The following is a 12,688-nucleotide window of genomic DNA, read 5'->3' on the forward strand; positions in this document are numbered from 1 at the left end:
AAAATCATTTGTATTTTCTCTTAAAAAAAAAAAAACACAAACACACAAACTTATTTCAGTTTCTTCTTATTTTTCCATCAGGCTGTTTAGCTTTTATCTGCAATCTTGAAAACTACTTTTTTTTAGTGAAGTCCAAAATCCTCAATTAAATATTTCTCTACAGAAGTACTAAGATAAACTATTTGTTTTCCTTCTTCCTTTTTTCCTTTTTCCTTTTCCTTTTTTTCTTTTTTCCATCTTTTCCTTTTAAAAAAAATCTATTAGTTTTTTCTTTTATTATTAAAAAAAGAATTAATTACAGCTGAGGCAAAATGTTTCCTCCTTAGGATATATTCTCAGTGGTGAAAACTGTAGTGCTGTTGGAAGGTTAAAGAGAATTTACTGGTTTTGACAAAATTTGTATAGACCATTGAAATCAACAGCATGATCTGCTGGGATTTTTGTTTGTTGAACCCATTCCTAAGGACAAAGTGAACATGAAATGTTTAGCCTGGAAATTTAGGTGGTTTTTTTTCTAACAAACCAGGCAGTGATGTCTTCAAATGATCTTCCAGCAGAGTAGGGATGGGGGTACAGAAACTTGAGCTACATTCAGCATGGTTTATCCCTTTATGAAGAGTACGAGATGCTGTGTCTGCCCAGCGAAAATCTTTCTTTTTGGGGGTTCCAGTGTAGCTGATGCTGTGTGGTTAGTTAGAGGCAAGGTAGTGAAAGCGGGATGCCGTGCTGCAAGCTCTAGGTGTCACAAGTAGCCTTGGACAGAGAGAATGAGTACCCATCATCTCACCTCTCACTGAGGGGAGCGTGCAGGGCAGGGGGGATGTCCTCTCCATGTCCCACCTAGCTGAAGCCCTGAGCCCAACCCCAAATGCCACGTCTGCTCGCTTGCTGTGGTTAGAAGGGTTGTTTTTGGTGTCTCCCTTGTCCGTGTTCTGGTTATTGTCTGCTCTCCTCATGCCCCGTTTCTTACTGCTGCCTTTCCTCGCTCCCCGACTGTAGTAGCTTCAATATGGTCTTTTGGCCTTCAGCAGCAAATGATTTGAGCCCTGTAAGAGGAATATTGATTTTTACATCACATGGCCCATGAAGCTTTGGAAATCACATTTTTTCCTGTTAGTGTGGCTTATCTCTAGCTTTGAGGAAAAGGTGAGCTTTGGGCGCCGTGAGATTTCCTGTGCGGGTGAATGGGCTCTGCATTTAGATCTTTTCACTGGAAAGCCACGCGCTGCAGCTGGACTTCTAAATTAACAGGGGGAGGGAATTAACCTGGCTTAACCTAAGTTTTGACAATTCCGTTGAGAGGCCGGTGACTCATTTAGAGAATTCAGTGAGTCCACAAGGGCTAGAATGATACTTCTGAAAGCTTATAGAATGTCATTGCTTTGTGTTTTAACAATTGGGTCCTGCAGTGAATTCTTGTGGGTTGTTATGGAAAAGAGATTTATTGATGACTTGTGATGCCAGGACGCTTGCTCTGTGCATAATTTTTTTTTCTTAAAATACAAATACGTCATGAACCGCAAAAAAAAAAAAAAGTGCATTGCAAGCTAGAAATGAAATATGATTTAATCCCGCTGTAAATTCAGACACAGACCTGAATTCTCCCTGCTCCCCTCAAGTTCAGATTTGGAGCTTAGTTTGACCTGTGACAAACAAGAACGAAAGCCATGAAGCTCCGGTTTGGATCCAAAATTCCTTGCAGTTTTTGGGCGTCCACTGCTGAGTTTTGGAGAGCGTTGAGCCCTTGTTAGAACATTGTTGAAGCCAAGCTGCTCAGAAGGACTAAATTAATACTCCCTAGTCCCAAAGTTTTTAGCATTTTGCACTCCTGCCCCAGGGCTAGAAAGTCACTGTTTCAAATTCTGAAGTTAAAAATGTCAAAATCAGTTAGGCTATAAATCCCAGTAGCCATCAGTATGCATTTATACATCCACCGCAAGGAAAGAAGTGAGGAGAGAGGGAGGATATGTCTGTTTGTTTTGAATTAGCACGCTTGTTTTTAATTCTTAATGCAAAAGAGTTTGCGGACGGGTGCCCAGGTCAGAGTGCACAGCTGGCCCGAGAGCTGGGCTGGTCCGTGCTGCTGCCATTACGTGCCGCTCTGGGTGCTCGGAGGTGCTGAGGTTTAGTCCGATGCCTGCTATATTTAGCCTCGATTATAAATTTCATTTGCTTTCGTTCAGGTCGCAGCAGTATGAATTGCCAAGATCTCCGTACATGTTGAGTTTTAAGCGAAGCTAGACGATTGTTACCTGGAGGAGGTTAGAGCCGTAGGATTCGTTACAGTTCGCATAGAAACCTCCACTGTGTTCCCAGTGGGGAGAAAAACCCTCCAAATTCAGAGGCGGTAGTAGGCCAAATCCTGACCTGCAGCAGCCAGCGTATTTGGAGTAAACCTGCTGGAGTCAACAGAAGTGCTTAAGCTGGCACCAGTGCCGCTGAGATCAGAATCTGGCTCAATATAAGGCACTTTTTAAAAAATGTAACTTGGGCAGCAAGAGGTATTGAAGAATATTCTGGTTCTCAGCTGCGACTGTGATAACCTTAACCCAACCAGCAGCCATGGAGCAAATGGGATGTTATTTTGGTCTCAGAACAGTGTAAGCGAGGAATATTATAAATCATAACTTAATTGGGCTCATTAGGTCATTGTTGATGAAGTTTAGCAACTTTTTTTTTTTTATTTCTTTTCCCCCTAAGACTGCTGAGCTGAGAGGAGTGTGGCATAGGTGAAAGCCTAGTATTAAACTAGTATGTGGGACTAAGCTGCATCAAAAAAAGTTGACATTTTTGGACTAAGTACATAACCTATTCAGCAATATCAGTTGTTAAAAACACAGCTCTTGCGTTCCAGTTAAGAATGAAGAGAAGATTTTTTTGTTCTTTGGGTTTTTTTTGTGTTTTTTTATATTAAAACTTACAATAGCTATTTGTGGTTTTGTTTCCTCAAGGCATATTTAGGAAAACTGAATTAATTTATAATGCCATTTGCAACAGAACCAAGCCTGGTGAGGCAATGGATTTGACACTGCTTTACACAGGCTTCTTAGAGTGATACTGTTATGATTCTAAATTTTTATCAACGTGCCTTTTGAGTAAACAGTTTATTAACCTTACATTTAATGTAATTGTGTGTTCTCTATGAAGAGAGGGAAATAGTGAGGAAACAGTGATTATTCTGAGTTAATACCTTAATTTAAAAATATGCTAACTTTCTGTATTGTTTTATACTCGAGTATTTCTGTGGTACAGATGGCATTTTTTCTTGTGCTATAAATTGATGCTCTCTTTCGCTTTCCTGACTTGTTACAGTGTTTTGACTAGACATATTGCAGCAGGTAAATTCTGTGTATCTTGGAGTATGTATTTATATACCTATAGAATAGTTTTAAAAGCCACAGCAGGTGAAAGAAAACCTTTACAATCAGATAGATTTCTCAACGTCGTACTTGGAATCCGTAATATTGTGGAAAGACTAAGGTATTTCGGGCAATGGTGATAACCCAGGCAGATGGATAAACGAGGGAATGTTCCACTCCACTTCCCAGAAGGAGCCATCTGGGAAAACAGTTAAATTAGACCTGTTGTTGGAGCTCATCAGTTTTTTTGGAAAGGTGTACATTGGACCTAATAGGAAAATAACCTCTCTGTCACATCTGCCTGGCTTTTATGGGTTTTTTTGGTTGAGCTGTTATTTTTTTGGTGAGGCTTTATAGTTTTTCTCTGCTGCTAACCACTCAAGTTACTAACTTGAATCATTTTGTAGCCCACTAAAAATATTGGCGGATGATGGTGGGTTCTGGACCTCAAGTGAACCATAAGAAAGCAGATGTTGTATGAACACGGAATTGTTCACTGATGCTTCTGCTCTTCTGTACTACTATTCACACAGGCTTTAAAATGTGGGGAAAAGAAGAATAAAACCACATGGTTTTCACAGGAAATAGAGGCAATACTAACATTCGAAAACATTTATGCCCTCTGGTAGGATAATTTTTTAAATCTGGTTTAATAGAGTTCTGGAATTTGAGAAGATAAATAGGTTATAAATGCAAGCAATGCAGCAAATAAATGGAATCGTAAACAAATAACAAGTAACACAAAGTAAACCAAGTAGTGTTTGAGTGGATAAGTATTTCATATTATTTTACGTGTGCATATGCACACTCTTTTAATGTTCTCTAGAATTAATAAAGGAAGAAAGCTTACATGCTCTATAAACACTCTAAAACTCCTTTGCAATTTAGTAGGAAATGAGAAGCTTTTATAGAGTTTTTGGACTGTTCTTTAAATCCGCTGTTCAACACACAATAGAAAGTGATAACTTTTCCATATAAGTTGTAGAAGACTTCTCCAGAAGACTTCGTGAATACACGTTTTTTGTCCTGTCACTCACAGGCGCACATCCCTTCCCCTCACTCACATGTCTTCCATTATACCTTTTTAATCCTTTTTTTATAATCATGATACACATCCATGGATAGCAGCATAATCTGTATAACCCTCCAACCTGCCCTTATTTATCATGTACATGAGCTGCTTTTCCATTACAAGTAGCAAGTTGTAAAAGGAAGAAAAAAAAACGTTTTTAAGTCTGTGGACGGTGTAATTATGATACTTTAAGCTTCACTAGCTTAGTAATAGCAAAAGTCATAAAAATACTTCGCTTACCTAAAGTTCGTATTTATAGGGGGGTGGGGGCTTCCCCATTGTCAGGCAGGGCAACATTTTGCCTAAATTAAGCAAGGAGACTTGTTCAGCTTGTTAGAAGGGCCCAGTTTGCTGAATAGAAATGCTTTGGACGTTCCTGCGTCACTAAGCCTTGGAGAAGGTGCTCCTTAAGGAGCTCAGTTTCACTGCTCCATGCTCATCATGACTTGTCTTCACATGGTACTGCTCTACCCTTTTTGTGGTCTTCTGTTCCGGGATTGTATTCAGTAGTTCTGCGTTTTGATGTAACCGAAGGGTTGTGGTGCACGGCTCCTTACGTAATTTATTGCTGAGTCGACGTCCCACCGATTCAGCCAGTGCAGGGGGCTGCCTTTACATGTTCCTGAGGTCCGGATTGGTGCAAATTTGTCATTTTAGTGATGGGAGTTGGAAATTACAGAAATATCCCAAGATGAATTCAGGAAACATTTAACTTCTTATGACCGGCATCTTTTGTAGCTTTTTGACAAAGATATTTCTCGTGCTGATATCTGATGTTCTTGTAGATGAAGTTGCTACTACATTTGAACTGGTCAAGTGGAAGTGCTTAAAATAGGAGAGTTTTAATCATAACTAGGCCTTTCAATAAATTAAGCTAAAATTATGACCCTTGACTGTCCACCAGAGCTAGAAGTATTTAGGTCAATTGTTTGCATGTCTTTTAAAACTGGTATCTCACATAGTCCTTCTCATAAATACCAGATGATCACTCATCAGAAAGGGAAAAGCAAATAAAAAAGAAAGCTCATAGTAGTCACTGCAGGGATCATATTGAGGTAAACAAATAAAAAAGTAGATATGAAACCAAGAAGGAAACGTAAAATTTTTCCCTGGCATAACACTGTTGTGTTTTGGAGACCAAACTTTTCAGATGTGTTCAGGCTCTTTGGAATTAATGGAGTGTTGGAAAGTGGAAACCCAGGTTGCCTAAAACACTTGACACCCGTACTGAAAACTGAACCAAGGTGTGTGCCTATAACTGCGCACATCAGTTGTGAAAGGCTGTTTTCCATGATAAAATATTGGAGGTCAACTTGTTATCACCTTTTCTTTTGTTCACCCTCTTCTCCCTTGTGTTTCAAGCTGGGCCGTCACAAGGATTACAAAAGAGGTTGTGAACAGAAACATTAACATCTATGTTGACTCCTTTTCCACCCTGGTAGCAGCTGAAAAACACATCAAAGCTCAGAAGCAGTTATGTTCTTGTAACACTTTATGGCATCTGTAAGGTATTCTCTTCATTTGAGAACCAGAGATGAACACTTTATTAGGTTTCTCCTCTTCTTCTTTTGGTATAATGCCTAGGAGAAATGTGTTTGAATACCTTGATAGCTTCTGGTGATCAAGCCAACAAGCTGAATCCCATATAAACACATCTGGGAAGTATGAGTGTGGCTGCTGATCCATGCACAGCTCATGCCTCGGTGACACTCGCGTGTCAGCTGGAAATGAGAGAACGATGAAACTGTAAAAAGCTTCATCCGATTATAAACGTGTTTTGGCTGAGGGTTTTAAGGTTTTGGACCAGACTTCAAAATTTTGGACCGGATTCTAAGGGCATTTTCACACCTAAAGAGATCTTTGTTAGCAGCTGAGTTGTGTACACTACACAGCAACAGTGCCGAGGGGACTGACGTGTCCTCAGTGTGCTTTGCCTACTTTCTGGACATTATAAAGAAGGCCAGAAAATCCTGTATATTGAAAATGCATCAGGTATGCTGAATGGGGGCAGTGCATCTGCCGAGGATCTCTGGGGATTCAGTGATCCATCTGGAGGTCTACCAGGACTCCAGGCATCTGCAAGTCCCAAATGAAAGGCCAGATTTCTCTTTTTCACCCAGATGTTATTTCAGACAGCAAAAGAGGGTATGTTCAGGGGAACCTGGCCATACATTATCACTAGCAAGGCAGCTTGTTCAAATACAGAACTTGAAGTCAGCAGGAGTTAGAGGTGTCTGCACATGAGGAAACCACATAAAATGCCCGTTCACATTTGCAGGTACCTAAAGGCCCAGGTTTCAAAGCAGAGCATTTGATTTTTCTCTGGGCCTATCCCGCCCAAATTGAGGGGGAGCTGTCTGCTCCCTCAGGCAGGAGGGAGGCTCAGCCCAGCCACTGCTCCTGGCAAGGCAGCAGCTGCAGAAAAAGTGGAAAAGGAGGTGGTAAAGGGTGGCCCACCCATGACATCCCCCTTCATATAATGCCTTTGCAGCCCAGCCTCTCGGTCTTGCGTCATCCCAATGGTGTAGCAGGGTCCTGGCTGATCATCTGAGCTGCTGGCACTCAGAAATCCCCTCGGTGCGCAGCACGAGCTGAGCTTGAGTGGCAGTGCACTTAATGCAGGGAAGAGGTATCTGTGCTTCTTACAGTCACGTCAAAATTACCTGCTTATTGTGGAATTTGTCTCCACTAACTTGTGCTGTCTAAACATTCAGTGACTTGTCTTGGCTGTTTTTATGGTTCTTTTACAGTCAGTGGAGTGAAGTAGATTCCCCCAGTGGATGATTCATCTCCCCTGGTTTAGGCTTCAATATTAGAATGGGATAAATGACCCCGTGGAGATGCATTTCGCAGAGAGAGCTTTACGCACCTTCAGCTAGCCAAGGTGAATGCCAATCCGTGGCGTCAGGAGAAGCCAAGTTAATTTTCCACCCTTTGCTGCCTTTCCCACCCAGGCCTCCAACAGCCACCACCACTGAGCGATACTTAAAAAAATTTCAGCTAGCACATGCCTGAGCTGGCCCGGTGTTTCAGTCCAGCTTGTGCCGGTGGACCATGCAGAAGAGCGGCTGAGTTAGGAAGAGAGATGCTGTGCCGGCACTGTGAACTGGCAGCCCCCTGAGAACGCTCCATCCTGGGTTCAGCCCGCCGGTAGTTTCCAGGTTTCAGTCTTTCGAGGAGGAAGGGTTGTTTTATTCTTCTCCTAGAGTAAATAGTGCCTGAAATGCTCGAAAAAGGCAGCCCCAGCTAGAGCTGTCATTCTGAACCTGTGCTCTGCAAACCCTGGGGGTCCGTGGATCGCTCCTAAGGTAACTAAGAAGAATGCAGTGAAAGGTAACTTAAAAAAACATGTTTATTGTCAGCCGATTAACTCTCTCCATAAAGGAGCTCGTCTCTCCTGGAAAACATTTAGGGGCTGCTGAGCGTAAAGGTTGAAAACCACTGAGCTGGAGTAATGTGTCTTTATATGTGATAATTTGACAGCTAAAGGGCTAAAACTATTCAACTGTACCTTTACGAAAAATGCCTGGAGAATTGAATAGAATGTGATAAACTTTGTGTTGGCATTTTTGATCCGGTCTGTGAAACTGAATAACTGAAGGGATTCTATAGAAAATACACTACAAATGCAGAAAATAAAAGGAGAATGAAGTTCTTTTCGTAAGGGTTCCAGCTGACCATATACAATCATGCTCCTGCTGTAGACTATAGTTATTCTGCACTCTTTTTAAGATTCAACCCCAACAGATGGTATAGAATTATAGGAGGCTAATTTCTGTAGAACAACAGGTTTTATCCCTAGTACCAATGTGATGACTTTTTAGTTGTAGGTGTAAATTGAATTTAATTTAAGATCTATGTAAATAATTTCTACAGAATGAAGAATCACCCAGATACTCAGGATTTCGGGTTTCCCCACCAGGGTAGCTTTGAATCCAGATTCCCAGCTCTGACAGTCAGACCCCTAGGACAGCACAGGTTTATCACAACACCATAGATTTCTCGTATGAGGTTGGTACAAGAAAGTCTTGCAAATGTTTATAAACTTTCACTGCACTTAAGAAGACAGGGCAGGAGTTACCAAGCAAAATGATTCCCTTCATGGTTACACATGGTAACTTTTTTTAGGAGAAATGTTTTGGGGGTTTTTTCCTCCCACATCGATTGAGTTTTACTTGATTTTGTCGGTATTGGTTCACCTTTATTTGAACTGCTGGATAATTCATTTGTAGAAGAGGCAGTACATTTAGGTACTTCCATCTGTGTTTAAACAAGGCTCTTGTGCTTTCCCCATTAAAAAAAAAGATTTTGTATTATAATGCTTGTGGTAGATGAGGTTCTGAATTTAACTCCTTCCTACTCTAGTTTCTCTTAACAACTCTGCGTTATCAGCACCTGGGGTTTCTAGTTTACTCTCTCTTTGCAAATATGAATTTGCAAGAGGGGTTGATGGTAAGTAGCGTGGTTCTAATTTGCACTTGCGAAGTGTGTCAGACAGTTTCATCTAGTGCATGGCGAGCAGAGGAAAGCCTGTCTTCCTCTGAAAACAGCCCTTAGAGGATGTCAGAGAGTGTGTTTGGCTGCGATAGTCACTTGCAAATGCAATATGGTTTTGAAATGAGCTGTCCAGGAGCTGCTGGAGGAGGGGATGCCTGCGCTCCTATCCCTCCACTCATTGTCTTTGTTTTTCTCCTTTTTCCTTCTCCCATTTCTACCTGTTTTCATGCTTCTGGGATGTCACTTGGATGTGCTTTTGGATGAGTCTACTTCGTTGTGAAAGCTGGGAGAAGTTCTGTGGACTCATTTGGACAAAACCTTTGTGATAATCATCTGTTTGCTAGGAGTGTACGCAGTGATATAGGTAGCCCTTTGCAGCTTTTTGTTCATTACTCTCTCTCCATCTGTCTGGCATCTTTATAGCCTAAACCATCCCTCCTGTCCTCCTAGTGCCTTCCAGACATCTGTTGAAATCACTCTTCTCTGTGGTATCTGAGTACCCTTTTCTCATCCTTCTGCACATGTCTGTCCTCAGAGCAGAAATCTTGTCCGTAGTCCATGTGCGTTTATAAAGTCTTTTCTTAATCCCTTAATAATCTAGAGGTTTAAACCTGGGGTGATATTTGAGTGCATGGCTGGACATACAGAAGGCTGGACCATGGCCACCCTTCTCTCTCTCAGGCAAAAGGGCAGAGGATTTATGGTGATACCTCACCTGTGCCCTTGCTCAGGAGCTACAGCCAATTTGCGTCCTCATAAATCATCAGTGCTCCAGTAGTGTTAAATTCCCTCTAACCTGTCCCATTTCTCTACTACACCATGTTAACTAGCCTTACATGCTCTTCATCCCTCTAAAGCCCAGCTTTCATCACACACTTGCCCAGCACCCTCAGAGGAATTCAGAATGAGTCACACAGGGTGCCTCTGGGGACTCCTACTGATGCAAACTTCCTCCTCCTCAAGGCAGCCTGTGGTTTGAATGCCACAATGCAGCGGTACTTGTTAGCTTGAGCCCCTGAGTCGATGGCAAAGCTTGGTCTCTGGCCCGAGCACCCCCAACTTGCCGCTTTCCTTCACTGGGCTTTCGTGCAGGAGGGGAGACATCCTCTTTGTAGTGTCAAATGTGAGAGTTGCTCAGAGCCTTTCAGAGTGCCAATCTATAGGCAGTAAGGGTTTTTTTCTGGAGGAAGGGGTTATTATTTGTTCTTAAGGTGTGTTCCAGTACAGGCAGGAGACTGGCATCAGCACATTAAGTGAAGTGTTCTGGGGCTGTTTATATGGAAGAATAAAGCCCCCAGGTTCTTGGGATGGAATAGACTTCCATCGCAAGAGCTATACTAGCAGTCCGTCATCACTGCTTCCAGAGTCTGCATTCAGAACTATAAGATGTGATTTAATAGGTCTCATTTATGTTGTTTTGGTTTGGGCTTTCCCCCTCCCCCTGACATGCCATTGTCTTTAAAACACTATCTACCTTCTCCCTTTTCACATGGAAAAAAAAAATGCTTTTCTGGTGGTAATTACACAGTGCTCCGTTATAGACCTTTCATCCCATTACAGTAAGTGGACAAACTACTGTCATTTACAGGAATGAAATAGGTGAGGAAATGGGAAAGTTTCTAGCACTCCTGGGCATAAATGCCAAGCTGACATGGGAGAATAATTCCAACAGAAAGCAAATTTTCTTGCTAGCAATGAGCAGTGGTGCAGTTGTGCTCTGAAGCAGGGATGGAAGAATGCCTGCTCCTCGTCAGGTGTTTCAGAAATAGAAGAATCGGGCAATATTAATGGAGGGCTACAGACCCTTAACCTGTCTGCCCTTGCATTTCAACTGAGACAGGCTTCAGCTCTTCCTTGCTCTCAGTTTCAAAATATCTTCAGTCTGACTATGTACTGCCTTGTCATGGATCTCTTGGCAAGGTCAGGGTTCGACTACATTGAGATGTTTTTTCTCCAGCAGAAATTTGTTGCCTTATTATTCCTCACCTCTGCACACACACCTTTTACATCTATCAAAACAGAGAGATGCTCTTATTTGCCTGGGGTTTTTGCTCATTTATAGTGATTCCTCATGGGAGTTTTACTCTCATGGGAGGTCTGCCCTGAAGGTGTGCAGGAGTAAGGTCTTTACCAGGGCATCAGCAAAAAAATGTATTTGCACATCACCAGGGAAGAGCTACCAGTTGGGTAGTAGAGCTTCCTTGTAGACTTGCTTGTAGGCTGTGGGCTAGAAGTTCGGCAGCTTGCTCGTAAATCCATTTTCTTCATATCTGGTGGTTACCAAATGTTGTGAAGGTAGGGGGGAGTGTCTGCCTTTCTCCCACCTTCTATGGAAGGTGACTTTGGTACCACTGGAGGCCCAGAGAAACTGGTGATTGGAGTTCCTCTTCGACCACTGGCCCGGATTGGTTTGGCAGCAATTTATTGCCGCCACCTGCTGACGAGGCAGAGGATTTCGCTGGCCCGGGTAGAGCTTGTGCATGGGGTATCCCGATGAGCCCCCACCACTCTCTCCCCTGGCCTGTGGTCCCAGCAAGAGTGTGGTGAGGCAGTAGGCAGAGGTCAGAGTGCCTGCGTAAAGCAGGAACACTTGGGGACAAATACAAAATCGGTCATTCAGGGAAAGGTGGTACGTGCCTTAGCATAAACACAACCATTGGTGAGGACTGAGCTGTTCTGACTTCGGGCTGCTGTGAACGTGTAGGTTGTCAAGTAGATCATGGGTGAGATAAGCCCCGTGCAAAAAGTTCGGATGAGATATAAGCTCATACAATTATCGTATTAAGTGCAACAGCAAAGAAATACTGTTAAACTGCATATCTTCAATGTAATGCTTCCCTGTAGAGGAAGGCATGAAATTCATGTATGCCCTTTCCGAATAAAGGAAAATAGAGAGGGGCAAGAAATTTTACCTAATTCTAAAATCCAGAAATTCAAGTTTGCTCTTCTTTGATTTAGTGAAAAGTCTTTATGGTGATCTTCAGTGTTCTTCAGACACTATTTCACATTGTTAGCTCTTTAACAAAGATGTCCTTTCGCACCGGTGTTTTTGGATGTGAGATTTAAATAAGAGGTAAACCAGACAAACAAGTGCACTAGACAGAAGGATGTACGATGCCTATTAGGACACTAATATCTTCATTTGGTGGCCAAATCGCAGGAAGCGGCGGCACTTGCTGTGAACCTCTTCCCTGGCTGCCTGAGCGCCGCTATGCCCAGGGAAAGGTGCAGGGTTACATGGCTGCCGTGGCGGGAGCTGACTTCTGAAGCTCTCAGGAATCCTGGCCCTCTTTCTGCCCTTTAATGAGCCATGTGTAACATTTGCCTTCGCTGGGGTCACTCCAGGCTTTCAACCAGCAGTGTTTAGGAGCAGAGCCAGGGACAGGGACACCTCCGTGTTTTGCTTTGATCCAAGTTAATTCTCACGGCTTGGGAGTTGCTTTCAGGCCACCCCGTTCTGCTGCCTCCATAGAGGCTCTAATCCCATTTTCTCTTTTTCAAAATGCTCTTGTTTTCACAAAAATGCATGGGTTTCCCCCTAATTATTCTCCAGCAAGTCCGTTCCATTCCGTGTCCCCCCCCCCCCTTTTTTTTTTTTTTGCATTTATTGCTTTTTAGTTTGTTTGTTTTGCAGCGGAGGAGAAAACCCTGAGGAAAGACGAAACGCCGTGCATGGCAGTTCTGCTCGGCTGCCGCGGCGCTGTCCCTGTTCTGTCAAAGCAGGGAAAGGTTGCTATTACCATTTTATAACGTGTGCTCT

The 12,688-nt window shown here is 42.7% G+C and overlaps 1 protein-coding gene across 1 annotated transcript in view; it reads left to right on the plus strand.

The window, feature by feature from the left end:
• LPP (LIM domain containing preferred translocation partner in lipoma) overlaps positions 1-12,688 on the plus strand; it is a 211,591-nt gene that overhangs the window by 76,392 nt on the left and 122,511 nt on the right. The window contains exon 4 of the mRNA XM_009883357.1: positions 4,772-4,777. Within this exon, the coding sequence (XP_009881659.1) occupies positions 4,772-4,777 (6 nt within the window). The remainder of the gene's footprint in view (positions 1-4,771; positions 4,778-12,688) is intronic.

This window comes from Charadrius vociferus, unplaced genomic scaffold (assembly GCF_000708025.1).
Source record: "Charadrius vociferus isolate BGI_N301 unplaced genomic scaffold, ASM70802v2 scaffold214, whole genome shotgun sequence".
NCBI classification, from domain to species: Eukaryota; Metazoa; Chordata; class Aves; order Charadriiformes; family Charadriidae; genus Charadrius; species Charadrius vociferus.